A 23,374-nucleotide genomic window follows, 5' to 3' on the forward strand; every position below is an offset into this window, starting at 1 on the left:
GAGGCACTGGAAGAGGTTGCCCAGGGAGATTGTGGATGCCCAGCCGCGGCAGTGGTCAAAGCCGGGTCGGACACGACCTTAAGTAACTTGAAAGGGAGGTGTCCCCGCCCATGGCAGCAGGCTTGGGACTACAGGATCTTTAAGGTCCTTTCCAACCCACACCATTCTATGAGTCCATGATTATTCTAAGTACTGACCCAGCAATCAGAGCAAGGCTTTTTATTCCTAGATTGCAATCAACAAATTTTGCAGTATCTAGATCCAAAAAGTTTCTTGACATTACTGTTTGAGTTGGAATATCTTGGACAACATATCCTAGAATTGGTGGCAGAGGTACAGCAAGCTCCAAAGTAAGGATGTGTCACACATTTAAGGACAGACTTGTCTGGAGCTACGGAAACTAGGCAGAAGGAGCAAAAATGCCTGCAATTTAATCAGAATACACAGGGTCACTGCAAACCTTGAGACCCTGCTGCATTGGTAGTCCTCAAACAGCTGTCCACAGCATGAAGAAAATACATGATCTGATGTGGAATAATAAAAGTAGGTGGCATTGGCTGAGAGAACTGAAATCACAGAATACTGAGTTGGAAGGCACCCACAAGGACCATCAAGTCAACTCTCAAGTGAATGGCCCACATGGAGTTTCAGCTTGCAACACTGGCATTATTAGCACCAGGCTGTGATCAACTGAGCTAACATGTTATTAATTTTCAAATCTTTTAGGCCGCAGTACCTATGAAGAAACTTTTGGAGCCATTTGCAGCATAAATATCTTGTGGGTTTTCATATCTGTTCTGAAAACCTTAAAGGCCACAGTCAGATCTCCCCACTCTGGGACAAAACTAATCCTTGGAAGAGAAAGATGAAGTTGTGAGACAGAGTAAAAATGTCTCTTTTGGAGGCATATTTATAAGCCACCCAACCTGACAGTCCAGGACCCTTGTATCCAGCAACCAAAGCCAAGTGAGGCAATGGCAATGGTTTGCAGCAGGAATCAAGAATCTGAGGTCAAGTCAGGCAGAAACTAATAAACAAAGGCCTCGTGAGGACAAGGACAATACTCAATTTAACTCCAGCCAGGGTGAATGTCATAATTACCCAGAAAGGCACCAAGCACTATCTAGGAAGAGCAGGACTGGAACAGGACAGGTGATGGGAGGGCAAGCAGGTGCTGCCAGTACAAAGGCAGGGATTTGGACAGAGCAGGAGCAGGTCAAAACATTGAACAGAAGATAAATGAGGAGAGAAAAACTTTACCTGAAAGTCTGAGACACACATCATGAACCATCTCACAAGCTCTAACCCAGCTGTAGCTGCCTAAAAAGCTTGGAGCCAAGCCAAGCCATATTAAGAATTCCTCTGACATCCAAAAGAGTCCTTCACAATCTAGGACACTCTGCATACATTTCTTTCTAGGTAATTTTAATACCAGTAAATGAAGGTTAGCAATAGCCAGCCAAAAAACCTCCAACAGATCCCTGCCAAGGCATAGTGTCATGACAGGCTGCCGTTACAGCAGTGCCCATTCTCGCTATTCCATCTGTTTCCTCCCACTCCAACCACTCTGCCCCACTGACGACAAGTCACACAGCAGTGGCTTGCTCTCCTTGGACCTGAGAAAATATTTGAAGATCCTGTTCCAGTTCCCTGATTTCACTCACAATGTAACCACACAAGGATTTGCATTGCTGCAGCTGAGGAAGTAGCACAGGCAGGAATAACATAAACCAGTGTTGCCATCACAGCCAACACAGCATCGGATCGTAATTGGGGAGTGCAGGAAGAAAGATTAACTTTTATCAATATTTAAAACCATTTTGCCAATGAAAAAAATTAGTAACAGAGGAAAACAATGCAAGATTTATATCCATGTCTGACAGTAGTCAAGAGGCCTGATTCTTTAGAAGACTGTTTTACCACCTTCCATTCAGAAATTGCCATGATGTCTTACTAGAAAACTAGATTTACATATGCGGGATTAAAAATAGTGCTATAAAGAAAAAGGAATTTGGCTCCTTGAGAATATTTGAGAATCTATTTACAACATCCTTCTGTGCGCAGCAACAAACCTTTGCTGTCATAGTCCATGAGATATAGATAGTCTTGGTTACAGTCATTCAGGATACATAAGCACAGATGTAAAAAAACTATCAAAAGACCCTGTAAAGGAAGAGACCTGCCTAATAGAGCAGCTGTTGAGACACACTCATAGATTCTTCCAGAGTGTCCAGGGAAAATCCCCAGTTTACCTCAAAGAAGTCACCCGCACCACACCCCAATTAAAGGTTCTAAAAGAAAAGAAAGCCCTTTGTATGAACTGTTTAGCCACACTGAAGAAGAGACACCTGCCTGCCCAGGAGATGCATATCGCTTACTAAATGATTAATTTTTCCAACACTCTGCTTGGATACTTTCTCCCTTAAGACTCATGGCTCATACTATGTTTTTCAGAAGAATGTGTAACTTTGGGTGAATTGTTTTAGAACTAGGAAGTAAAACATTTTTGTTCACTTTATTTTCTCATGTTTAAGAATATAGGGGATTGGTAATGAATTCTGCACTCAATGCAAAGTCCAATCCATACTTTCTAACATCTGGAAGGAAAATTTGGGCATCTCCAGTTCCCTTCGTGGAGCCACAGCACAATTCCCATCTGGGACAGAACCAGACTTCTCTACACTACTGTGCTGGTCCTCATAAGAAAGCAATGGGATCACCAGGACCCAAGAGATTTCCACAGTGAGCATGTGTACAATTGCTGGTAAAATACAGACTCTTCCCCAAGCTTCACCTCCCTTGATACCCTTGAATTCCAAAGTGCAGTTGTGTCTAAAACTTGAATTCATGTTCAGTAATGCACAGACATGTACAAAATAGCCAATACTCTGGATTCAAACTATGTATATGGCCTGCATCAATGCAATGAGGTCTTCTTGATTCAGATGGGGATTCATGACAGTGCTATCAGGAAAGGAATATTTATAAAGTAGGAACTATAAAACTCCTGGTGTTAAGTACACAGTAGTTTGAATTCATATAAAAAATAGCAAATTCATGAAAGTACAACACCATAACAAAAATGCTAAAACAAACATACTACACTTAGACAAAACAAACTCTCTGCCAGTATTTATGGTCACGTACTATGGTCTGACATTGATGTTTCTAACATCATATCACTTTCATTCATTTCAATCTCAAATGTTTCTTCCAATGGGCGACTGGTGTCTGTACTTTTCCTTTGATTTGATGTCTCTAATGTTACTATGCCACTTTCATCCAGAGTTTGTCTTTCTATGTCAAATTCTCTGAAATCCCAGGGAGGTGAAATTATGTTCTTTAAAGTCTTCACTGTGTGTACATCGAAGTCGTAACATCTTAATTTGTCTTTGATCTCTGTTCCTAGGAAAACAGACAAACCATTAGTTTATTTCAAATTAATGCTCAAATCTCAAAGAAACTATCATTCAGAAACTGCGATAATCCTCTGCTTTCAGACAGTCCAGGAGCTGCTGCTGCTTCATGACTGAAGCTGAATGAATTATTCTGAAAAAATCCAGCAGCCCCCTTTCTCAAAAAAGCACAATACAAGAAGCACAACTCAGATTCAAAAGCCTGTTTTGAGAAGTAATTGCCAATTCCCTTCCCAACTCTCCAAGGGGCTCTTGTTTAAGTAACACACAGCTTGGTTTGCATTAATCCATATCACATGGCTGCATGGTTCTTCCAGATGTGTTAAATGACTACATATGGAGCAAGACAATATTGAGAAGAAACATCTGTATCAATTATGTGACAAATCTGCAGGAAAAGAACTAGAGCACGCAGACGGCTTTTACTTTTAAGGCTACAGCCTTCTTAACATGCTTGACAGGACATCAACTGTGTTCACTACATATAAATCGCTAAGGTCAATGAAGCAGAAATCTATAAAAAAATACAAAAGATTTTTTGCAGAGAAAAAACTTTCCTAGAAAATTTAAGCCTACGGCCATATAATGTATTACTTTTATGAAGCACTTTTTTACCATATATAAAGCTGTATTTTTGCAGTCGGAAGAACCTCTCCTGTCTCCACAGAAACAAGTTTTGACAAGGTGAAAATACTTTGCTCAACAATAACATTAGCATTAGTGCTCTGATTTCCTAACTCCATACCTCTGATTAATTTTTCCCCCATTCCCTTTGCGATCTAAGATGCCACAAATCAGTATTTTCTATAAAAGAAATCACTGACACCTTTAATGACAAAGTGTTTCCTTTCCTTATGCTGGTGAGAGTTTACTGGCATGATGCTCACAAAAACCAGTGGTCATCTGCAGTTGCTGCTAAGTTCTGACTCACGTAGCTATTAAAAAAAACAACTAAAAAACCCCAACCAAAACCATCCTCTACTTTGTGAGTTAATTAGGTAGTGGTCACTCCTTCTTGACATAAGAGTAACAATCTTCTCAAAGAATTCAATGACTTTAAGAGACACGTAAGTTAGAGATTTACCAATATAGGCTTCAGAATCACCAATGTACATTTCTATGCAGTGTCCAAGCATTGTGACTGAAAACGTGTCATCCCGCCTGAGACCAAGGGCCTATTTAAAAAAAAAACAAACAGTAAAAAGTATTGAGCAGCAAATAAAAACATTTACATCTTAATTCTGCAATGGTTCAGTTTGTTGGTTTGTTGTTCCACGATGCTATCTGAGCATAGTCTTCACTGTAAAAGCAAATAAAATAACACCATCATATGAACTGGCTGAAGTAGTAAGCAAGTAAAGCACAAAAACAAATCAAAAAAGAATATATATACAGACAGGAAATCATTCACATATTGTGAGATATATGCTGCTGTTTACTTACTGTAAGATTTCTAGGTTGGAAGTATTTAAAATTATTTCAGGTGCATGAGACACTTACGTGCAAAAAATGTAAATTGCAATTCAAAGTTTGCCAAAGAAGCTATTTTTTACCAAATCAATAAAATATAGAAAATTTAAGGGGGAAAAAAAAAACAAAAACCAAAAAAACCCCAACAAATTAAGTTTTGGAGGCCGGAAAAAATTCTGATTCTCTGCTCCAAACCCAAAGCAGAGTGAAACAGTAAATAACAGAATCTGTGACCAGCCCTCCAGGTGAAGCTAGTTACGTACCGTGTGGAAATAGTCAATGGCACTTTCAAAATTGCCCATGAGGCTGTGTATGTAGCCAATGGCAGAGTAAGTAGAAGCATTCTGAGGGATTAATACCAGAGCCTGGCGATGGTATTCCAGTGCTTCTTCGTACTTCCTGTTAGGGTTAAGTACAGGACATCAATTAGTAAGCTTCATGGTGAAAGGTGTTTTTACAGTACCCTGTGGGTATTTTCCTAAGCAAAGCAGAACACAATTGTGCCAGAACTTTAGAATTATTGCTTCACACTCTGAAGATAATAACAGAATGTACAAAAGACTTCGACAATTTTCTTCCTAATTGTGAAATCATTGCTCTCGTTATGTAGCAAAACAGCTGCCTGCAGCTAGGTCCTATTTGGAGATCTTAGCTGTTTGATATGGTAAATTGCTTTAGATGTTTAATGCTGCTCATTGTAGCACTGGCTTTCTTTCTGCGGCTTTCATTTGCCTTCTCAAGGGAGAGAAGGAGCAGTATGAGACTAAATCACACATGATTCAAACTGAGAAAAGCTCCCTGGGCTGAAATCTCACAATTCTCTTAAATCTCACAAATCTCTTAAGTGCTGCATACACTGGTACCTTCGTCATTTTGCGACACGCTCTATCAGGAAAGGAGGTTAACACATACCCATGATAGCTATCAAACACCAACCTTTGAAAATTATCTATTCATTACACTGATTATTGCATTTGTTATTTTATAAAATGAGAACTAAATGTCTACTGCAACATTACTCTGAGAAATTAAATTGTCACATTTGACATCCTAGTTCCACATTGTTAAAAATAAAGATAGGTATCACCTGTTCACAAGGAATTTTAACATCTAAAGTGAATGAAATTATGCAATGAACAACACATGACATTGTTAGAGGGCATCAAGTAACAACTGAGGCAGAACAATTATGCAAGCATTTGCTTGCTGCACTAACCTTTGACATGATTTCAATTTCATTTTCACTCATCATTTACACATCCAATTGACTACCACTGCATTTGAATATGCTGCTTTCAAATTTAACCACATGTCTACACTAGTGAGTAGACATATATCCAGTAAGTTTTTCATAATAGCCATATTCTGTATTACAGACACTACTAAATTAGTTATTACAGAGTTTAAGATGTCAAAGCACATGTACAGTTGCCCAAATTCTCAACTTGATTTTCTTGGAAGATGGTTTACAAGAATGCAAAAATATTTTAAGTTTGATTTCTGAACTGGAGTAAATATTAGAAGTGTACAAAGTGTAATGTAAGCAGTTAGTAAACTTACTTTTGAAAAAAACCTGCAATTATATTCATGAACAGATTTCAGAAGCCTTTTGTTTGATCTTGGCACAAGGAGTAACTGTTATACGTCCTTATTTCATAATGAAAATGAAGACTAATTGGCAATTTAAGCACAAAGCAATTACTACCAAAGCCAAAGCAGAAGTACAGCCTTCATCTACCATAATCACATTCTCCTTAGCAGATTTGAAACAAAAATTACCGTGTACACCAATTGAGCAATTACAGCCACTAAAAATATTTTTTAAAAATTGCACTGATTGAACAAAAGAAAGCACTGGTTAAAGTCAGATTAAGGTAATTAATGAGAAAACGTCTCTATGTTGAAACTGTTGAAGCTTGTATATGTATTTCGCACTTTTTCTATTCATGGAATGAAAAGATGAAATGAAATATTAAATAGTTTTGTTCTAAAAACATGAAGTAAGGCTCCCTTGCTGTGTTATAATGCCACTGAATGTTTCACTTCAGTAAAAACAAGTAAGTGCTAATCCATGCAATTAATTGGCACAAACCCATCTTTATGTTAATTACATCAGTGGACATATTTCAGTATGTGAGGACTGGGACAGTGGAGAGTTAAAATTCACACATAAACAAGCACCTAGAAGCCTACAACTAATTCCCTAATAAGAATCAATAGTTAAAGAAAGGCTTTTACATTAAGTACTTTAACTTTTGTGTAATAAACGGGATGTAAGGGGTGATTAATGTAGTTATGTTCACAAGCTGATTTAGAGAATCTTGTTCTTACAGGGTAATTCTACACTGCTGTCATGTGATACACAATCTTGATATAAAGAGAGAAAACACATCTGTGCAGCAATATGGAGAAATGGAGCTCCAGTTCTCTCTGCTTACTTGAGTTTTCTGCAGACATGTCCCAAGTTGTTCAATAACGGCTCCCACTTGTCAACTGTTACCTGCAAAATAAAGCAACAATTCAAATAACTGCAGTTTCCTAGACTGTAACTGAATTTTGTCTACTTTAAAAAAAACAAAAACAACATACAAATGAATAGTGAATTTTGTTTATGAACAAGAAAAATACCACAAGCATTTTAAACTAACAAAACACATGAGCTCAAAACATGTATTCAGTAACTCATTTTCTATTTTTTACATTCCCCAAAGCCAATAATATTTCTTCAGAGGGTCAGTGGTATTAAAACTTGATGCAAACCAAACAAAACTTGTTTTCTACCTAACTAGAAAAAAATCATGCTGTCTCAGCCTAGGAGCATCTAAGACAGTTTTAAAATAAAATTTATACTGTATTATTTTTAAGCACAACATGTTTTGTCACAAGCTATTATACAATTTTCTGGAGTTGTACAAATTTATGACCTTGAATGTTATTAGAATAAATACCTCATTTCCAATAGCTTTGATTTTTTCCAGTGCATCAAGGAACCACTTTTCTGCAGTTTTCCAGCTAAGGATTGAAGGGGTGGGGGAAAAAGAAGTAAATTAGAGAGGAGTTTTCATTAGTAGTATGAGAAAACTGAAGTCAAGAAATATTTCTATGACATTAGTTCATCACATGAGTGAAATTAGATCTAAAACACAGTATTTTACATTTGGCTATATTTTGCATTGTGGTCCTAAGCGCTAACAAGACAAAAATAATAATAAAAAAAATAGAATAAAACTAAAAATACTGACTAAACACTTCTTACACAGGTTAGTTTGGTTTTTTTTCCCCAGAATATATTTGGAACCTCCTGAGTTGACAAAATGTTTTGCTGCACAAAATTTTATACTACGTGTGCAGATAGATACCTTTTCAAGCATTCAACTACACAATGGCAGGCACATGGAAGATAACATCAATCTCTGAATGTTCCTCAACCATTAAATTCTGTTCTTGTTCAATCTTAAACAAGGAAGAACAATGTAGAAGGCAAGGGTTTAAGGTGAACACCATCCAAACTATAACCAAAAGACACTATAATTCAATATAAGTACTTTAGTAGATATATTGGCACATTACAATTCGGAATAATCCATGTTTAAATAGTATGTGATCATATTTTGCAAGCTTACTCTCCATTTTGAAATGCTACCACTCCAACTTCATGCATAACAAAAGGATCTTCAGGTGCAATGCTTAAAGCTTGGCTGAAAAACCGTTCAGCCAACTTGGAGTTGTTGGTCAAACCATATTCCAGTCCAATATAGAGCATCGGCAAATGACACCTAAAAACCATAAAACAAAGTGCATGTTTGTTTCTGTGTGCCTGTCAAGAATGGAGTCACAAACTATGAAGACAGGCCAAGTGTTTGCATATATTTATGTACACCCAAGTAAAAGCTGATCTAAATGCATTTCTAACCTAAGGGGAAGTTTAAAAGACTTTACATGTCTGTTTAACAAGAGACTGAACTCCAATAAGTAACTGTAACCTGCCCTGCCATCACATGTATTTTGTCAGCACTTAAGTTTAGTTCTGATGTTTTTCCCCCTAATTTCTTTCATGCATTTAAATTACAAATAGAGGAAGTAATCAATAAAAAAATTACCTTTACCAGTAACCACAATCAAATACTATAGTTTTATATGCAATACGACATGATTAGTTCACGACTCATTTTCAACCTCCTCACACAGCATGAAAGAGCTATTAAAGCTATTACTATACAGCAGTTGATGAGCCAGTATGACAACCATGATTCACAAAATTCAGAAGATGTTCAGGTAGAACTCAGATTACCTACATATAAAACTTGACTTTAGAATTTATAAAATCAGAACAATAATCACAAATAATGCAGTTAAATGCAGATTATTAAATTATTGGGGTTTTTTTTCTCCCTTGTTCTCTACCAGGTAGTTGTTGCAAATGCATTGCTACTGTTTAAAGGGATGTAAGTCAATATTCTACACCACTTATGGATTCATTTGAATCTTCCCAAATATGAAGTTTGTACAGACCCTTTCATGAGCTGTGCAGCTGTGAAGTACGCAGCCATTGCTTGGTCATGCTCACTCTCCACGGCGAATGAGTGTCCATATGCTATCCATGCAGGGCCATAGGTTCGCTCCAGTGTAGTAGCTTTGCTAAAAACAGGAGCAAGTCACAAGCAAACACATCTGAAATTAAATTTCATCTACTTCAGATGGCTCCTTAGATAGCAATGCTATGCCACATGGTTAGGTATCTATCAAGAAAATTCTCTGTAACAACCAGTGGTAAATAAAGTTCATTTAAAAAGTTCAAACTATTTAGCACTTAAAGTATCACATATTCTTGTGAATTGATTTTATAATTTCTGCTACTGCTCACAGACAGGAGAAATTATTTGATATTACTTAACATAAACAATTATATAGTACGTGAATTGAATAAAATACAGAAAACATTAGTAGTGACTCAAAACTCATTGCAAAATCCTAGCTATACATTTTGAAATATATTCTATCAAATCCAAGTTTAAGAAGTAGGATATGAAAATACCACATGAATGCTTAGGTTGAAATTTTGCCATCTAATCACGCCAGCCTTGAAGAAGAGCATTTGTCACATCACAGGCTGTGCATCAGAGAAGTATACAAAATGCCACTCAAGTCTTGAGCTGAAAACTGCAACCTGAGCATCAAGACATCAACCTGGAGACTTTATAGAAAAGTGGACTTGACAGGAACATTAGAAAGCTGTGTAGATTATTTTCTGAATCTGAAGGCAAGGGCTTTCAGACTAAACAGCTCATAACAAGTGTGCCCAGTCTTTTCTTAAAGGCTTCTGACATGGCGATAATACATGTCTTGGAAGTATTCTATCATTTTGCTTAACTATTAAAAAATTACTTTTTTCCTAACATAATAATCTAAATTTTGTCTGTCATAGTAAACTCATTATTTCTCATCACAGATCCTACAGAATGGTTTGTTCTCTGTCTTCTGAGACGAAATTTTACATAGTCAAACATGACAGCTATGAATGATATGTGGGTATTTGACTGTGTCTTCCAAGTTTATTTTCTGGAAACCATTGTGTAGCCCACAGTTGCCCCTAGCCTTATTAGCTTTACACTATCATTCTTCTCCAAGAAATTTAAGCATCTTGGTACTATTTCCCTTTTAGCAGATCTCTTTTCCCTTTTGCCAGAACTACTCTGATTTTTGATGTTTGTTTGTTTTTCTCTTCAACACAACTTTTGGATCAACAAAATCCTTTCTTGCTGTCTAGGGAAGCTTGTACATTTAAAAATGTTTTTTATTTCAGCACCAAAACCAAATATATCACTCAGGACAGCTACTTGACGGATTTCACCGTGCTACTTGTATTTAAATATTGCTACTTGAACTTAAATATTTTACTCATAATAACCAGGCATTTAAAAAGTCTAAATGACAAATCCATCTTTACATATAATGTCTGTAAAGGTCTCAGGAAAAAATTAGTCTTACAGGCTGATTTATGCCTTCTCAGTTAAAGCTAACAGCACCTGAACAAATGCCCTACTTCACAGCAAGGTCCTGCTCCCCAGTGCTGATATTCACTACACATACAGAAGACCTACAGGAAACAGCAATGACCAAACCTAAAAAGCCCACGGTTGCTTGTGCAGAGAAAGCCAAATGTCAGAATTTTCCATGTTATTCTTCTCTAGGAGAATGCCTGAGTGTCCCTCAACTGAGAACTGAGGCCTGATCACCTACAGCTGTAGTTAGCACAGCAGCATGAGCAGGGACTACACCTGCCTTGATCAGGAAGGTGACTGCCTGGAGAGACACCACATAAGTCTTCCTCATTTTTAAAGTATCACTATGGATGAGGTCTAAATTGCTATACCAAAAAAAGGGTGGCGACGGAAGTATTTAAGTCATAAGCAGTTTACTGAGGCTTCTCTTTATAAGCATACAATTGTAAACATTAAATGTTTACTTAGCAAGTGAGCAACAGATTCACTAAGGAAAACAGAAAAAAAAATTACCTGAGGTATCTTCTAGCATGTTCATTTTTGTGGCCAACCATGAGATAATAGCATCCTACTGCAAACCATGACACCTATACATTTAAATCAAAATAGAATATTATTAAATGCACTCATTTTAGTGAAGCATCAAAAGAGAGGAAGACATAATAATTCAAGAAGTTAGGAACATTTTCACTGAAATCACAGTCAGCTCTTCAAATTATTTGGTATTACAGACAAGCTAGAACTGCTGGCATGTACCTTTCTGGTGGGCTTACTCATCCTCATCAAGAGAGCTAAGTGGGAAGCTTACTGCTGTCCTCAATTATTTAATGGTAGGGAATACAAGACAGAGCCAGATTCTTTTCAGGGGTGCAGTGATAGCATGGAAAGCAATGGTACAAGTTGCAACACAGAAAATTAAGGTGAAGTCAAAGAAAAACAATTTTTACAGTGAAGGTGATCAAACACTGGAAAGGATTGCTCAGAGACATGTAGACATTTATTACTGTAGTATTTGTTTTAAATTATTAATCAAAGTAAGTAACTTGCACTGAATACCTTTTACAGGTACTTAATTTTATAAAAAGAACCTTGGCATAAGGAAATCACAGTGCAGAGAAAATAAAAGGAGTGAACCATTTCTACAAAGTTCATCCAAACACTGATTTTGAATTCCGTAGTTCAAACTAATAAATTACAACTTTTATGTGCTTTCACTTAAAAAAGAAACTACCAGACAACAAAAACTTAAAACTTACAGGATTATTTGGGTACAAGTCCACCAGTTTGTGAGAAAGATAGAAAAGCTCTACATAGTGGGAAGAAACAAGAAAAGAAAATTAATAAAACATGCTAAACATTTAGATGTTTCAAGTCTATTTTCCATACAAAATATACAGAACATCCAACATTATTAATCCACAAGTGAGCAAAATGTTTTCTTTTAGTAGTAATGCGTCAAACTACCTCGAAATAGATTCAGATTTGCAATTAGGTAAAGAAAACCCAACCAAAACAACCCATAAGTCTTCACAGCACACAAATAAGCATCTCTACTTCCCACCCTTTAAGAATTTTGCAACAACTTAGGTCATTAACATACATTAAAATAAATGCCAGTAGTATTACACTTGAATGTACCTTGTCAAGGTAAAACACTATTCAACTTCCTACATCTAAAAGGTATAACATACTGGCTAGATCCTTTTCAAAGTAGAGTCTTGTGCATTTACATGCTGAAAATAGGACAAAAGCAAATAAATTATTATATTATTTGGAATAATTCCAAGTGATTACTATTTTAGTAAAAATAATAATTCTAGTTACTGGAATAACTTACTACAGATTTTCTAATAATAGCAGAAGTAATCAGCTACAGGATAACAATTCTATTGCCTATGCAATTTCAAAGGAAATAGCATTATGGCACGTAAAGTTTCTATTTCTTCAGAGCAGAGTGCTCTTAAACCAATGAGATTGTCCTGGAGCACTTTGTATTAACTCTCAACTCCAGAAAAAAAAATATTACAACTGGCTTACAAAATATTAACTTATGTACATAATGCCTCTCAAGGCAGATTTAGAAGAAAAATCAGAGTACTGGCCTCATTTTCAGATGTACTTAACTGTAAAGTATCTGGGAGGTACATCACTCATCACCAAGAAGTACGAGTACGTCTAATGACCTATTTGAGTACATATAATGCACCACCCTGAGAGACTGCACAGCAGATGAGCTCCTTATTCTATTTTCCAATTGATTTTAAAGACATTCAAACTGCTCACTTGGTTTATATGCAGTCTGGAATGAGAAAAAGCCACCCCAGCTGCAAGTAAGCTATTACTGTAATTCCAATTAAGGGGCTGTACAATTATTAATTAGTTTGAACTAAAGAGAGGCCTTCACAACAACAAAGGCAAGGAGAGTCTAGAATTTTTTCTATCACAATCATTTCCACCTAAGCATACACAACTGTTGAAGAGTTCTTTCTAGTTTAATTTATTATATTTTATAGTTGAGCAGAAAAAGTACAGCCAGATACTGTACAAAGATCACCTGGAACAGAAATCACAATGACAGGGATGAGGCAATGTAGCTCATGGGCCTCCTGGCTACACAGTGCAGTGCTTAAAAGATAGCAACACTCATGACCATGAACTCTTTGCACATCTACTTCCCCCTAACCCTCAATCCTGCTGTCAGTTCTGAAATTCCCTTCTTTACCAGTTACCACTGTTTTCTTGAAATAGCAGGTAGGAGGAAAAATATATGTAATTTTTCAAATGGTATATAAGGGGGCTTCTTGGCATCTTTAATTCTTTATTAAAATTGGGGCTTTACAACCTTCTGTTGAGTTGCATTAAATGCTGTGTTCCTTACCATTTGCTTTATTAAGCTCCACAAGTGTCCCTATATGTACAGGTAAACAATTTGCATGGAAGGGATCTTTTTCCATCACTCTAAAAAAAAAAAAAAGAAAGTAAAATACTGTAATGCACACTTCAAAAACTTCAATGTGTTAAAAGCAACCTGCTTGTATAGCATGTAATGTTCCAGTTAATTACCACTTTAGGCATTAGAAAACTGTTTGTGACTAAAAGACAACAACTAGCAGCATAACAAAGGCCCTCCTCAGACCAGAAATATAACAGTTAATTAGCCTAACAAAAGAGGATAACAGAAAGTTCTTCCGAGCTGAATATGCAATTATAAAAACCAGAATAAAATGCTGTTTTGATTTGCAGGTCACTTCAAATTTAACCAGCAGACAGCAAACAATATCATTTCTGTTCATCTTTTCCATACATTTGACAGCAACTTTCAAGCAGTAGTCCTCAACTTCCTGAGGTTAACACCAGGCAGTATGCCTTTGGAGGCACATGTAGCTCAGCTGTAAAATTTTGTTTCCTGTGGCATTCAGAAACACATCCATGAGTCCAGAGAAGCAAACCACGGAGCGTTCTGACCCCTCTGAGCCGAGCGGCAGCGTGTGCCTGGCCTGTGTAACAACCGATACACGATACTCGGCCATCAATATTAGAAATAACCTGCTAGCTTTTAAATTAATAACATCTTTTGATCATTACCAATAAGACTGTAACTGTTAATTGGCCAGAGAAATCAAACTTCCTAATGAACTAACTGATTGAAAGCAGTTCATTCTGAAGGCCAAACAAGAAGTAGGTAGAGAGCAGACAAAATGGAAGGTACCAGAATAAGGAAGAGGATTGATGAAGGGAAGTTCAGCACAGTGCTGATTAAGTTGAGTTTTACCTTGGATACTTCTGAAATGTATTATAAAAATACCACGTCTTGCCAGACACAAACTACACATTTTAAATACCTGAGACATATATAACACGTGACATGTATATTGCAATACATATCGTTACGTATGTTTACCCATTGAAGAACAATACTTGCTGTAAGTCCAGGAATAATTATTACACTCCAATATATAAGTAAAAACCTGAAAGTTGCTTTGTATACTTACACTGAAGTAAGCTTATAGCACATTTTGAAGTCACAGTTGTAATAATGCCTTTCTGCTAAGGATACTACCACATCCAGGTTTTCCTGAAGACCATCTACTGATTCAGGAATCAGTGTTTCACTTGGTTTATTATACTGAAAGACAAAAGAAACAACTTTTGAAACAAAAATAAACTAAAATCAGATGGTGTAGGTATTAGTATTTTTAGTCCTAACAGAATATTTAAGAAGCTGTAAAGTTCTTAAAAATTTTATTTTTTAACTGAAACTCCGTAAGACCTGCATTTAGTAAAATGCTTCTTTAAAATGTACTTAAAAGCTCATTTAGAACACAAAAGATGCTTGCCACAGCCAATATGATTCATGTAGGCTGTAAAAATTAAAACTGAGCAATATGTATTTTTAATGCTCCTTATCACCTTTGAGTAAGAATAGTTTGGAATGATGTTGTTATAGCTTAATATTTTTTAGGTAACTGACGTCTTGTCTACATTATTAACATTCTTTTTCCCCATCCAGAAGTTTCTCAATAAATAAATTTTCAAAAACATAAATCAGAATTTCAAGTTGTCACCACAGCAGAAAACAAATAACAGAAAACTCTTACTGTACTGCATAAAGTGAGATGTATTGCATCAAAAAATTTTTAAAATTGCGAAGTCCATATTTATTTCAATGTTCAGACTAAATGGGATCCAAGAAAAAATTACACTCGAAGTCAAGACTTTCAATCAATTCTCCAGATTTTTGGGACTTACTTTTTTCAATTTATTCTCAAATAAAAAGTGGAGCAATTCCTGTTCTTCTTCTGTACATTGTCTATTAAGAGGTAGAGATTCAAGGAGTTCTTTTTCTATATGAATTAAAAAACATTGAAGTGGTCATATTACAGAAGAAACAGCAAGATCCAATGTTTCAAGAACTTAGAGATGCAAAGGATTTTATGGTGGTCATCCCAACTGCAAGGACTATAACAGCACAGATACACTGGAACAGATAATACTACTAATTTTGGAAATTAAGGATTGATTAATTATTCCTTCCACGCTTTAAAATAAAATGTAATAACACACTATTATTTTTACTTATTCCACATGTCAAATGTTATCAATTAGAATGCTCTATTAACTAATGCCTAAGCAAACCCCAGGAGGGTTCATTGGTTCAAAGTTTGTGAAACTGAGAACAAAGGACAAAACTTTAAGCTGGGCAGAGCAGAAGAGCTTCAGGAGCTAACAAGCAGGACAGCTGGGTTACTGTGTTTCTTTTAACTCTTAGCACTGCAGGATTGAAAAAGAAAAGTTCAAACTTGCGCAAATCATAATTTTCACTCATTTCATACATTTTCTATTCTTCACATTTTGAAGTCTGTTACTTGTTGTATTGCCTTAATTTTTATCTAGGAAAACATATCCTGAGAAAGCAGGTAAATTTTACTTGTATTTGAGAAATACTTCTCTCCAGACCTTCTTGTGCTGTCAGCATATGGTGTGATGTTAAAAGATCAAATGCTTCAAAGCAGTAAACATCAAGCTTCAAGGCCTCTTTGTAGCTGTAAGTTGCCAGGGTTCTATTATCCAAAGCATCATAGATCTTCCCTCGTAAAAGGCATATAGAGCTCTTGATCTGGTGGAAAAGCAAGACTGGAGGTCAAAGACTGCATCAGTGTTTGCAATTTAGTTTTGAGCACAAATCAAATGTGCTCCCTGGAAAGTAAAAAGTACTTCATGAATGATAAACCTGGTTTTCTAGTGCTGTCTTTAAATAAAAAGTTGTCTCTACTATCTCAAAGAAAAATCCAAAGAATGCTCTGTCAGGTTACCTACTGCTGAACAGACACATGCTCAAAATAAACAACAGGACAGAGTTTTTGTTTTCTGATTCTGTGATTCTAATTCAGCTCTCTGATACTGAGTTGTAAGCTAATTATACTAAATTCCCTTCATATCCAACATAGAGAGATTGTCACTTCAAAGGCAATACACTTCTTTGCTGACCATTAAACCCATATATTCCATGCAAGAAAAGCATCACAGTAGAGATGAAAAAGGCCAAATCAATGGACTCAATTGTTCTGAACAGAAAAACATATCTTTGTTTTCAATCCAAAACATAGATATTCCAGAAGATAAAACAAGGAAAGCGCATAATTGCCAGTTGTGCTACAATGTTTATTAACACATTCTTTCTAAATTCCAGTGGTGGGTATTCAGTTCAGTCAGAAGGCCAGAAAAGTGCCAGCAAAAGATAAAGTTAACACATTACCCAACTCTATCATCAGACTAAACAGTCCTTTAAACCCATTATACCAGCATTCAAAATCAGTTCACATCAGCAATGCAACCCACTTTGCTACTTCAGTCTTACAGGGAAAATGCCGTCTGTCAATCACCTACACAGTTATTTCAGCTAATAAATTTTAATTTGTACCTCTGAAACTAACGACTCTTCACAGACCCTTCAGCCTACACATTGTACCAATCTCTTTCAACTGTGTGTCTACATAGAATTTTTCCACTGAGCTTCAAAAATATCAACTCCACCTCACATAATTTTCACAAATGTGATCAAAGAATATCCCACTGAGAACAACGCTTCAGTGATTATGAAGCATTTAATTTCAAATAACTGGATGAGAAAAAAAGCTTGCTTCCTTATCTCAGAACCTGCAGCCAAATTGAAAGCAACATTAGCATACATTATCAAGAAAGGGCTCAAAGACTGCAAAAACCAATGCTAGATCATGAAGTTCCTGCAAAGTCTCTGCAAGTAATTTATATGAAGTTGTTGAAAAGCACTGTTTATTTTTGCATACTGAGTTATTTTCATACAGGCGAGCTAACAAACCGCGTGTGACTGAAAGAAGAACGATTCAGCATTTCCGAAATTTATGTTATCTGAGAAAGAAAGCTTTAATGCAAGTTTCAGATTCATAGACCTGTGAAATCACTTTCTGACTTCATAGGGTTTTTATCCACAAAAATATCTTTTAAAATAATGTCACTTACTGAAGACTGTGACATCTCCCAGTCTGTGGAAGAATCTTTCAACCCACTTTCATCCTTCAAGTACTTTTCAAAAAGTCGTTTGTTGATTGGCTCCTCCATATCAAGAATATCCAAGGCCTGTTGATGCTCTTTTGCAGCATACTAACCAAATATGTGCATGTAAAACATGGTTTTGAAAAATTTGTACATAAAGCACCAATAAAGACAGCATCATGTTTCAAAGGCACAGGTTATAACAACCAGTGTTTATCAGCAGGTTTTTCATGCATGCATTTTCTTATTTGGCCATTTGTCATTTTATAATTGCAGTTGGCTCTTTTACTGGTCATCTATAATATGTAAAAATGATAAAATTATAAAAATACGCAAAAATTATAAAATAAAGCACATACAGAAAAAATTATTATTCAGCATTATGAAGTCAGAGAAACAGGTATGGTTCTAAAAACAGTTCGCACAGGTTTTATTAAAACACCATCATCTTACTCCATCAGCAGCACATATTTAATCTAATTGATTCAGTTGTGTCTCTGAAAGCAGTGCATTTTACCTTTTATGTATGACACTTTATGCAGAAATATAAAGCTGCTGACTATAGCTATACAACCATAAATTACATTTCCTTTGGTCAGATTACAACCAACCAAATGAAAGTGTAAACACGAAGACATGAGACAAAAATGGCTCACATTCTTTGCCCACAAAATATTAGAGTATTTCCTGGGAAAAAAGGTCAGTTGGATTTCTGCAGATTAGTGCCACAATTAGTATTCCAGTGACCCAACTGAAAGTTAAATGATTAAACAAACTGACAGAAAATTTAAACCTGTTGTTGCAATGAACATATATCTACATTGCTTATCAGGCACCTAATCTTCCCAAGATACGTCTTTTACTGAGTTGAGTTTGTTTCCAGTAGGGGTTAAAATGTGTACTCACATGACATCTAGCTGCAAGGTAGCGACAGGCCTCATACAACTGAAAGAGAAGTTTCATACACATCAATTGTAAGGAGAAAACATGTTTGCTTACATTGCTGGAGTCCCTTTTGCTCTCTCCTTCAGTTCTATGCCTTCTTCACCCCTTTTACCACCAAAAGTCCTTTCTGACCAAGGCAGTAACATTTTCTCTACTACTAAATTCTCAAAGGACACTTACTTGACTCTTGCCTTATCACTCATTATCAGAGTGGAAGGAAAACTGAAACAACTACATCTGAAGTGACAATCCACCTTCCCATACCTGCTGGAGTTACATCCTTGGACCTCTTCCCTTTTTAGTGACCCTATCTGAGGACAACGCTTTAAACCTGACTGAACACAGGGCCTTATCAACTAAATAATGCAGCTTTCTTAATTACTTTTCTTATAAACATTATCCTGTGATGGTGGAGAAGTCACTGTGGTTAGCAGAAGAGCCTTGAAAGAGGGGTAACAGTAGCATGTGCATGTGCTTGACTTACCTTATCCAGCTTCCGCGATCGAAGGGCGTGTGCTGCCCTGTGATACTGAGCTGTTAGGTAAAGGCATTGGGCCAACCAGTAGATATCCTGTGGTTCCTCTAAAGTAAAAGAACAAATTCCAAACCATTGCTTAACAATATAGCTTCACACATTTTAATATGGAATGTTCCCTTTTGCTTCACTAGAGAAGTATCCTCCCCCTACTCTAGCATCCTACTGAGTTCCAAAATTTCATTTATAAATATGTAAAAAGTACTTACAGTATCTATCAGTGAGCAACTAAAGTGAAAAGATAATCAGATTTTAACTTTAAAGAGCTCAGATAGTGCACTGGACAGTGAACACAAAGAATGTCACAACAGAGCTGTGTCATGAGAAGGAGACAACAATGATACAGATTAGAAAAGCAGCAGCTGCAGGTTAACCTGCTGTTGGACACAGGGCAGAAAAAAAACAACACATAAATGTCTCTCTCAATAAAAATATCAGTGGAAACCTAACAACAGTGAAAGCACTAGACTTCCATAGCTTGGAGTTGCAATTTCAGAAGTACACCTTAGCACCCTCCTGCCTTACTGGCAACCAAAACCTTTGTGGGATCCAGTCCCTGGAATCACTTTAAGAATTGTAAGTGCTGGTGGCCACGGACAGCATCAACTCCTTCCCAACGCAAACCCGCATTGTACTTGTCACCCAGGGCATTCTGAGTCCTGTGGGAAGCCACCATGGTCTGTTGTTGCTCTTGGTTTTGTTGTTTCTCAAGGAAGGCAAACCTTAAGGTTTGTTCAATCATGAATTTTAACACAAAGTTCAAAAGGGAAGGAAGATGAGCGCTGCTCTATTTAGGAGAATGACATTCCAAACATCAAAAAAATGCACTTAAACCAAACTCAAAATGTCAGCATTTGGCCAAACAGCACTAAAACCCCACCAAAACAGAACACGGTCAGAAAGAAGTCAATAAATACAATGTAAAAAGAAACCACTTACCATGAGAAAGTGAAGCTACTTTGTCCGCCCAAAACAGGGCACTTTGATACTGTTGCTGTAAAAGCATGATAGAAATAATTAGGATTCCTTTGGGGTTAGCTTTTCTGGATAATTTTGAAAGACATTGTACATCAGTCACATTTACTATCTTGTGCATGTAGTCTCCAATGAATGGCAATTCACCTTTCAGATTTTTGTAACTTAAAAAAATAGCTTCAAAGGGCCAATGCAACCTCCAAGGCATATCCAAAATAATTTGGAGTTGTTCACTTCAATAAAATGCAGGTATCTCTGACCAAAAGTTATGTGCTGTGTAAGTATGGCAATAGTCATGAGTTGAATTGCCATCGCTGAGAAAGTAGCAAGAATCCCCATCTTCAGTTTAAAAAATGCTACATTTTAGAAGAAAGATATAAAAAGGGCACATGGCACATAAATTACTTCAGGTAACTTCAGCAGCATCATCTCTGATCAAGAAATGTTCATTCTGCAGTCACATAAATCCATAGTGCCTATGTGCATTTCTCCTTATTGTTGGATACACATCTTCACTCTTGAGACTTCAGATTGGCAGCAGTGAGTGAAATAAGTAAGAGTGGTGGCAACCAGAGATCAGACAGAAGCAGAATCTGCAGGCATATCCCACTAACCCAGCTACAGCTGCCACCAGATTTGGGGTGCCAGGCAAAATCTCACAGAACTGGCTGGGATTATCTCCTGAGAAGATCACCAGGTTGCTGTTCCTTTTTATCCCACTCCATGCAATGGAGCCTAATATGATTCCCAGGATATTCTGGACACTTGACAAATACCCTGCCATTGCAAGGATTTGTAAGACTTTACAAAAGCATGCACCAAGAGGACAAGGGGGAATGGACTAAAACCGAAAAAAAGAGTAGGTTTAGAGTAGATATTAGGAGGAAGTTCTTTGCTGTGAGTGCGGTGAGACACTGGAACAGGTTGCCCCAAGAAGTTGGGGATGTCCCATCTTAGAAGTGTCCAAGGCCAGGCTGGATGAGGCTCTGAGCAGTCTGGTCCAGTGGAAAGTGTCCCTGCCCCTGGCAGGGGGCTGGAACTAGATGGTCTTCATGGCCCTTTCAACCCAAACCACTCTGCAATCCTCTGAAGACTAAGAAAGCTTTGATGGCGTCTATCCTCTCCTGCACCATTGGAGTTGTGGAGTTTGTTCAGAACCTCACAGACTGTTTTATGCTTTTGGAGTACAGGTCTGGCAGTCTGCTCTGAAATGCACACGCTGATGGTATCCTAGTCCTAGGATAAAACACTACACTCCATGACCTAAGTGGTCTCTTCTATCATGTGCTCCTACATTTCCTACTTGAAGGGGATTAATAATACCCAGCAAATTAGTCAAGAAAATAGTTTGGTTTCAGTCTGCATTCCCAAGGGGGAAAAAAATCAACAAAACTCTACAAACCAACTCCATACACATTTAATAGCTATCTACAAGAAAAGAGATTTAAATTATTATCTCAACACCACAAAAGAAAGGTTTAATCCAGATCTACAAGGCACTGCATGACTTCTGTGGAGCAGTTTTACAGTACTATAGAATGACACATTATTACACAAAATAGCAACTTCATGTTCCTCCTGATGCCCCTTCCTCAGAAGTGCACAGCTGTCTGCACAGCTGTGTGGCAAAGCAGCTTGGTGAAACAGTTTAACACAAATGAGGACAGCAAATCAAACCAACCAAACCCAGCAAATTATCTTGGGCCCTAATTAGCCTTTCAGTCAGACTTGCTGGCCACAAAGAGAAATGCCTTTGCTGATTTAAGTGGTGTGCTTTTCTCAGCAGTGATGCCTGCACCGAGTCTGAACTGGAAGGAGAGCAGAACAGTTTGATGCTACATTGAACCTAATTTATTTATGCATTTTTCCTCTTGTGTCTTTTTTTCCTTTTTTGCCCTGCAGCAACATAATTGCTGAATCCATAACAAATGAAAACAAGCCTGCCCTCGTAAGAGCTGTCTGCAGCATTGCAGAAGTGTGATGGGCAGCTTAATCACAGGGTAGAGAATCACAGAATGGGTTGGAAGAGACCTTAAGGCCTGTGTAGTTCCAACCTGCCAGGGGCAGATACACCCTTCACTAGACCAGGCCTTGATCACTTCCAAGGATGGGGCATCCACAGCTTCTCTGGGCATGCTGTTTCAAGTTCCACCTTCACCACCCTCACAGTTAAGAATTTCTTCCTAATATCTAATCTAAACCTAACTTCTCTAAGTTTGAATCCATTCACCTTGTAACGATCATAGAATCGTTAAGGTTGGAAAAGACATCCAAGATAATCAAATCCAACCCTTGCCAGAACCCACCACGCTCACTAAACCATATCACCAAAGGCCATGTCCACTTCCAGGAATGCTGACTCCACCACTGCTTTGGGAAGTCGGTTCCAATGCCTAATCACCATTTCAGCGAAGATATTTTTTTTCTGATGTCCAACCTGAACCTGCCCTGGTGCAACAGAGGTCGTTTCCCCTGCCTTAGGTAAGGACGGCCCAGCTTGCACAACCCGAGAGGGCGGGATCCTGCAAATACGCCTTGGCCGCGCAGCAGCCCCACGGCGGCTCCCTGCCTCCTTCTCCACACGAGGGAGAAAGCAGGAAAACCCACCGTGAGGCCCCGGCTCCCGCTGGAGACCGCACAGGCGGCGCTTCCGGCCCGCCGCACGCCTCTCTCACCGCCGCTCCTTCCCCTTCCAGGGAAAACGGGGCATAATTACAAAATTACGCCCTCTCCGCCGTAGCGGAGGCCGGCGCCGCTTCCCGCTCCGCCCCGGCCTCCCTCTCTGCGGGAGCCACGCCGAGAGCGGTTTTTCCTCGGGGAAAACCCGGGCCCTGCCGTCCCTTCCCCAGCGGCCCCCGCCAGCTGGGCGCTCACCTGGTCGATGTAGTGCCGCACTCGCTTCCTGAGCCGCTCCAGGTTCATCCTCCCTCCTCCCGCGCCGCCCTGGATGCAGGAGCCGCCGAGGGACCGCGGGCCGCCCGCCGGTGCAGCGCCCAAAC

General features: G+C 37.9%; 1 protein-coding gene across 2 annotated transcripts; it reads right to left on the minus strand.

Moving 5' to 3' along the window:
* Window positions 1-204: 204 nt before the first annotated feature.
* CDC16 (cell division cycle 16) lies at window positions 205-23,374 on the minus strand. Of its 2 annotated transcripts, none has more exons than XM_040056388.2 (18): window positions 23,250-23,374; window positions 20,340-20,394; window positions 19,350-19,447; window positions 18,827-18,865; window positions 17,888-18,028; window positions 16,346-16,505; window positions 15,638-15,732; window positions 14,881-15,014; window positions 13,767-13,846; window positions 12,145-12,194; window positions 11,402-11,475; window positions 9,399-9,524; window positions 8,510-8,662; window positions 7,835-7,898; window positions 7,325-7,386; window positions 5,150-5,285; window positions 4,501-4,591; window positions 205-3,405 (listed from the first exon to the last, which is right to left on the minus strand). In XM_040056388.2, exons 1-18 carry the CDS (start codon window positions 23,295-23,297, stop codon window positions 3,140-3,142), a joined length of 1,872 nt encoding a protein of 623 aa, XP_039912322.1. In that variant the 5' UTR covers window positions 23,298-23,374; the 3' UTR covers window positions 205-3,139. The 2 variants fall into 2 exon arrangements, with proteins under 2 accessions (XP_039912322.1, XP_058275410.1); XM_058419427.1 differs by lacking the exon at window positions 23,250-23,374 and adding an exon at window positions 22,983-23,059.

This window comes from Hirundo rustica, chromosome 2 (genome assembly GCF_015227805.2).
Source record: "Hirundo rustica isolate bHirRus1 chromosome 2, bHirRus1.pri.v3, whole genome shotgun sequence".
Classification (NCBI taxonomy): domain Eukaryota; kingdom Metazoa; phylum Chordata; class Aves; order Passeriformes; family Hirundinidae; genus Hirundo; species Hirundo rustica.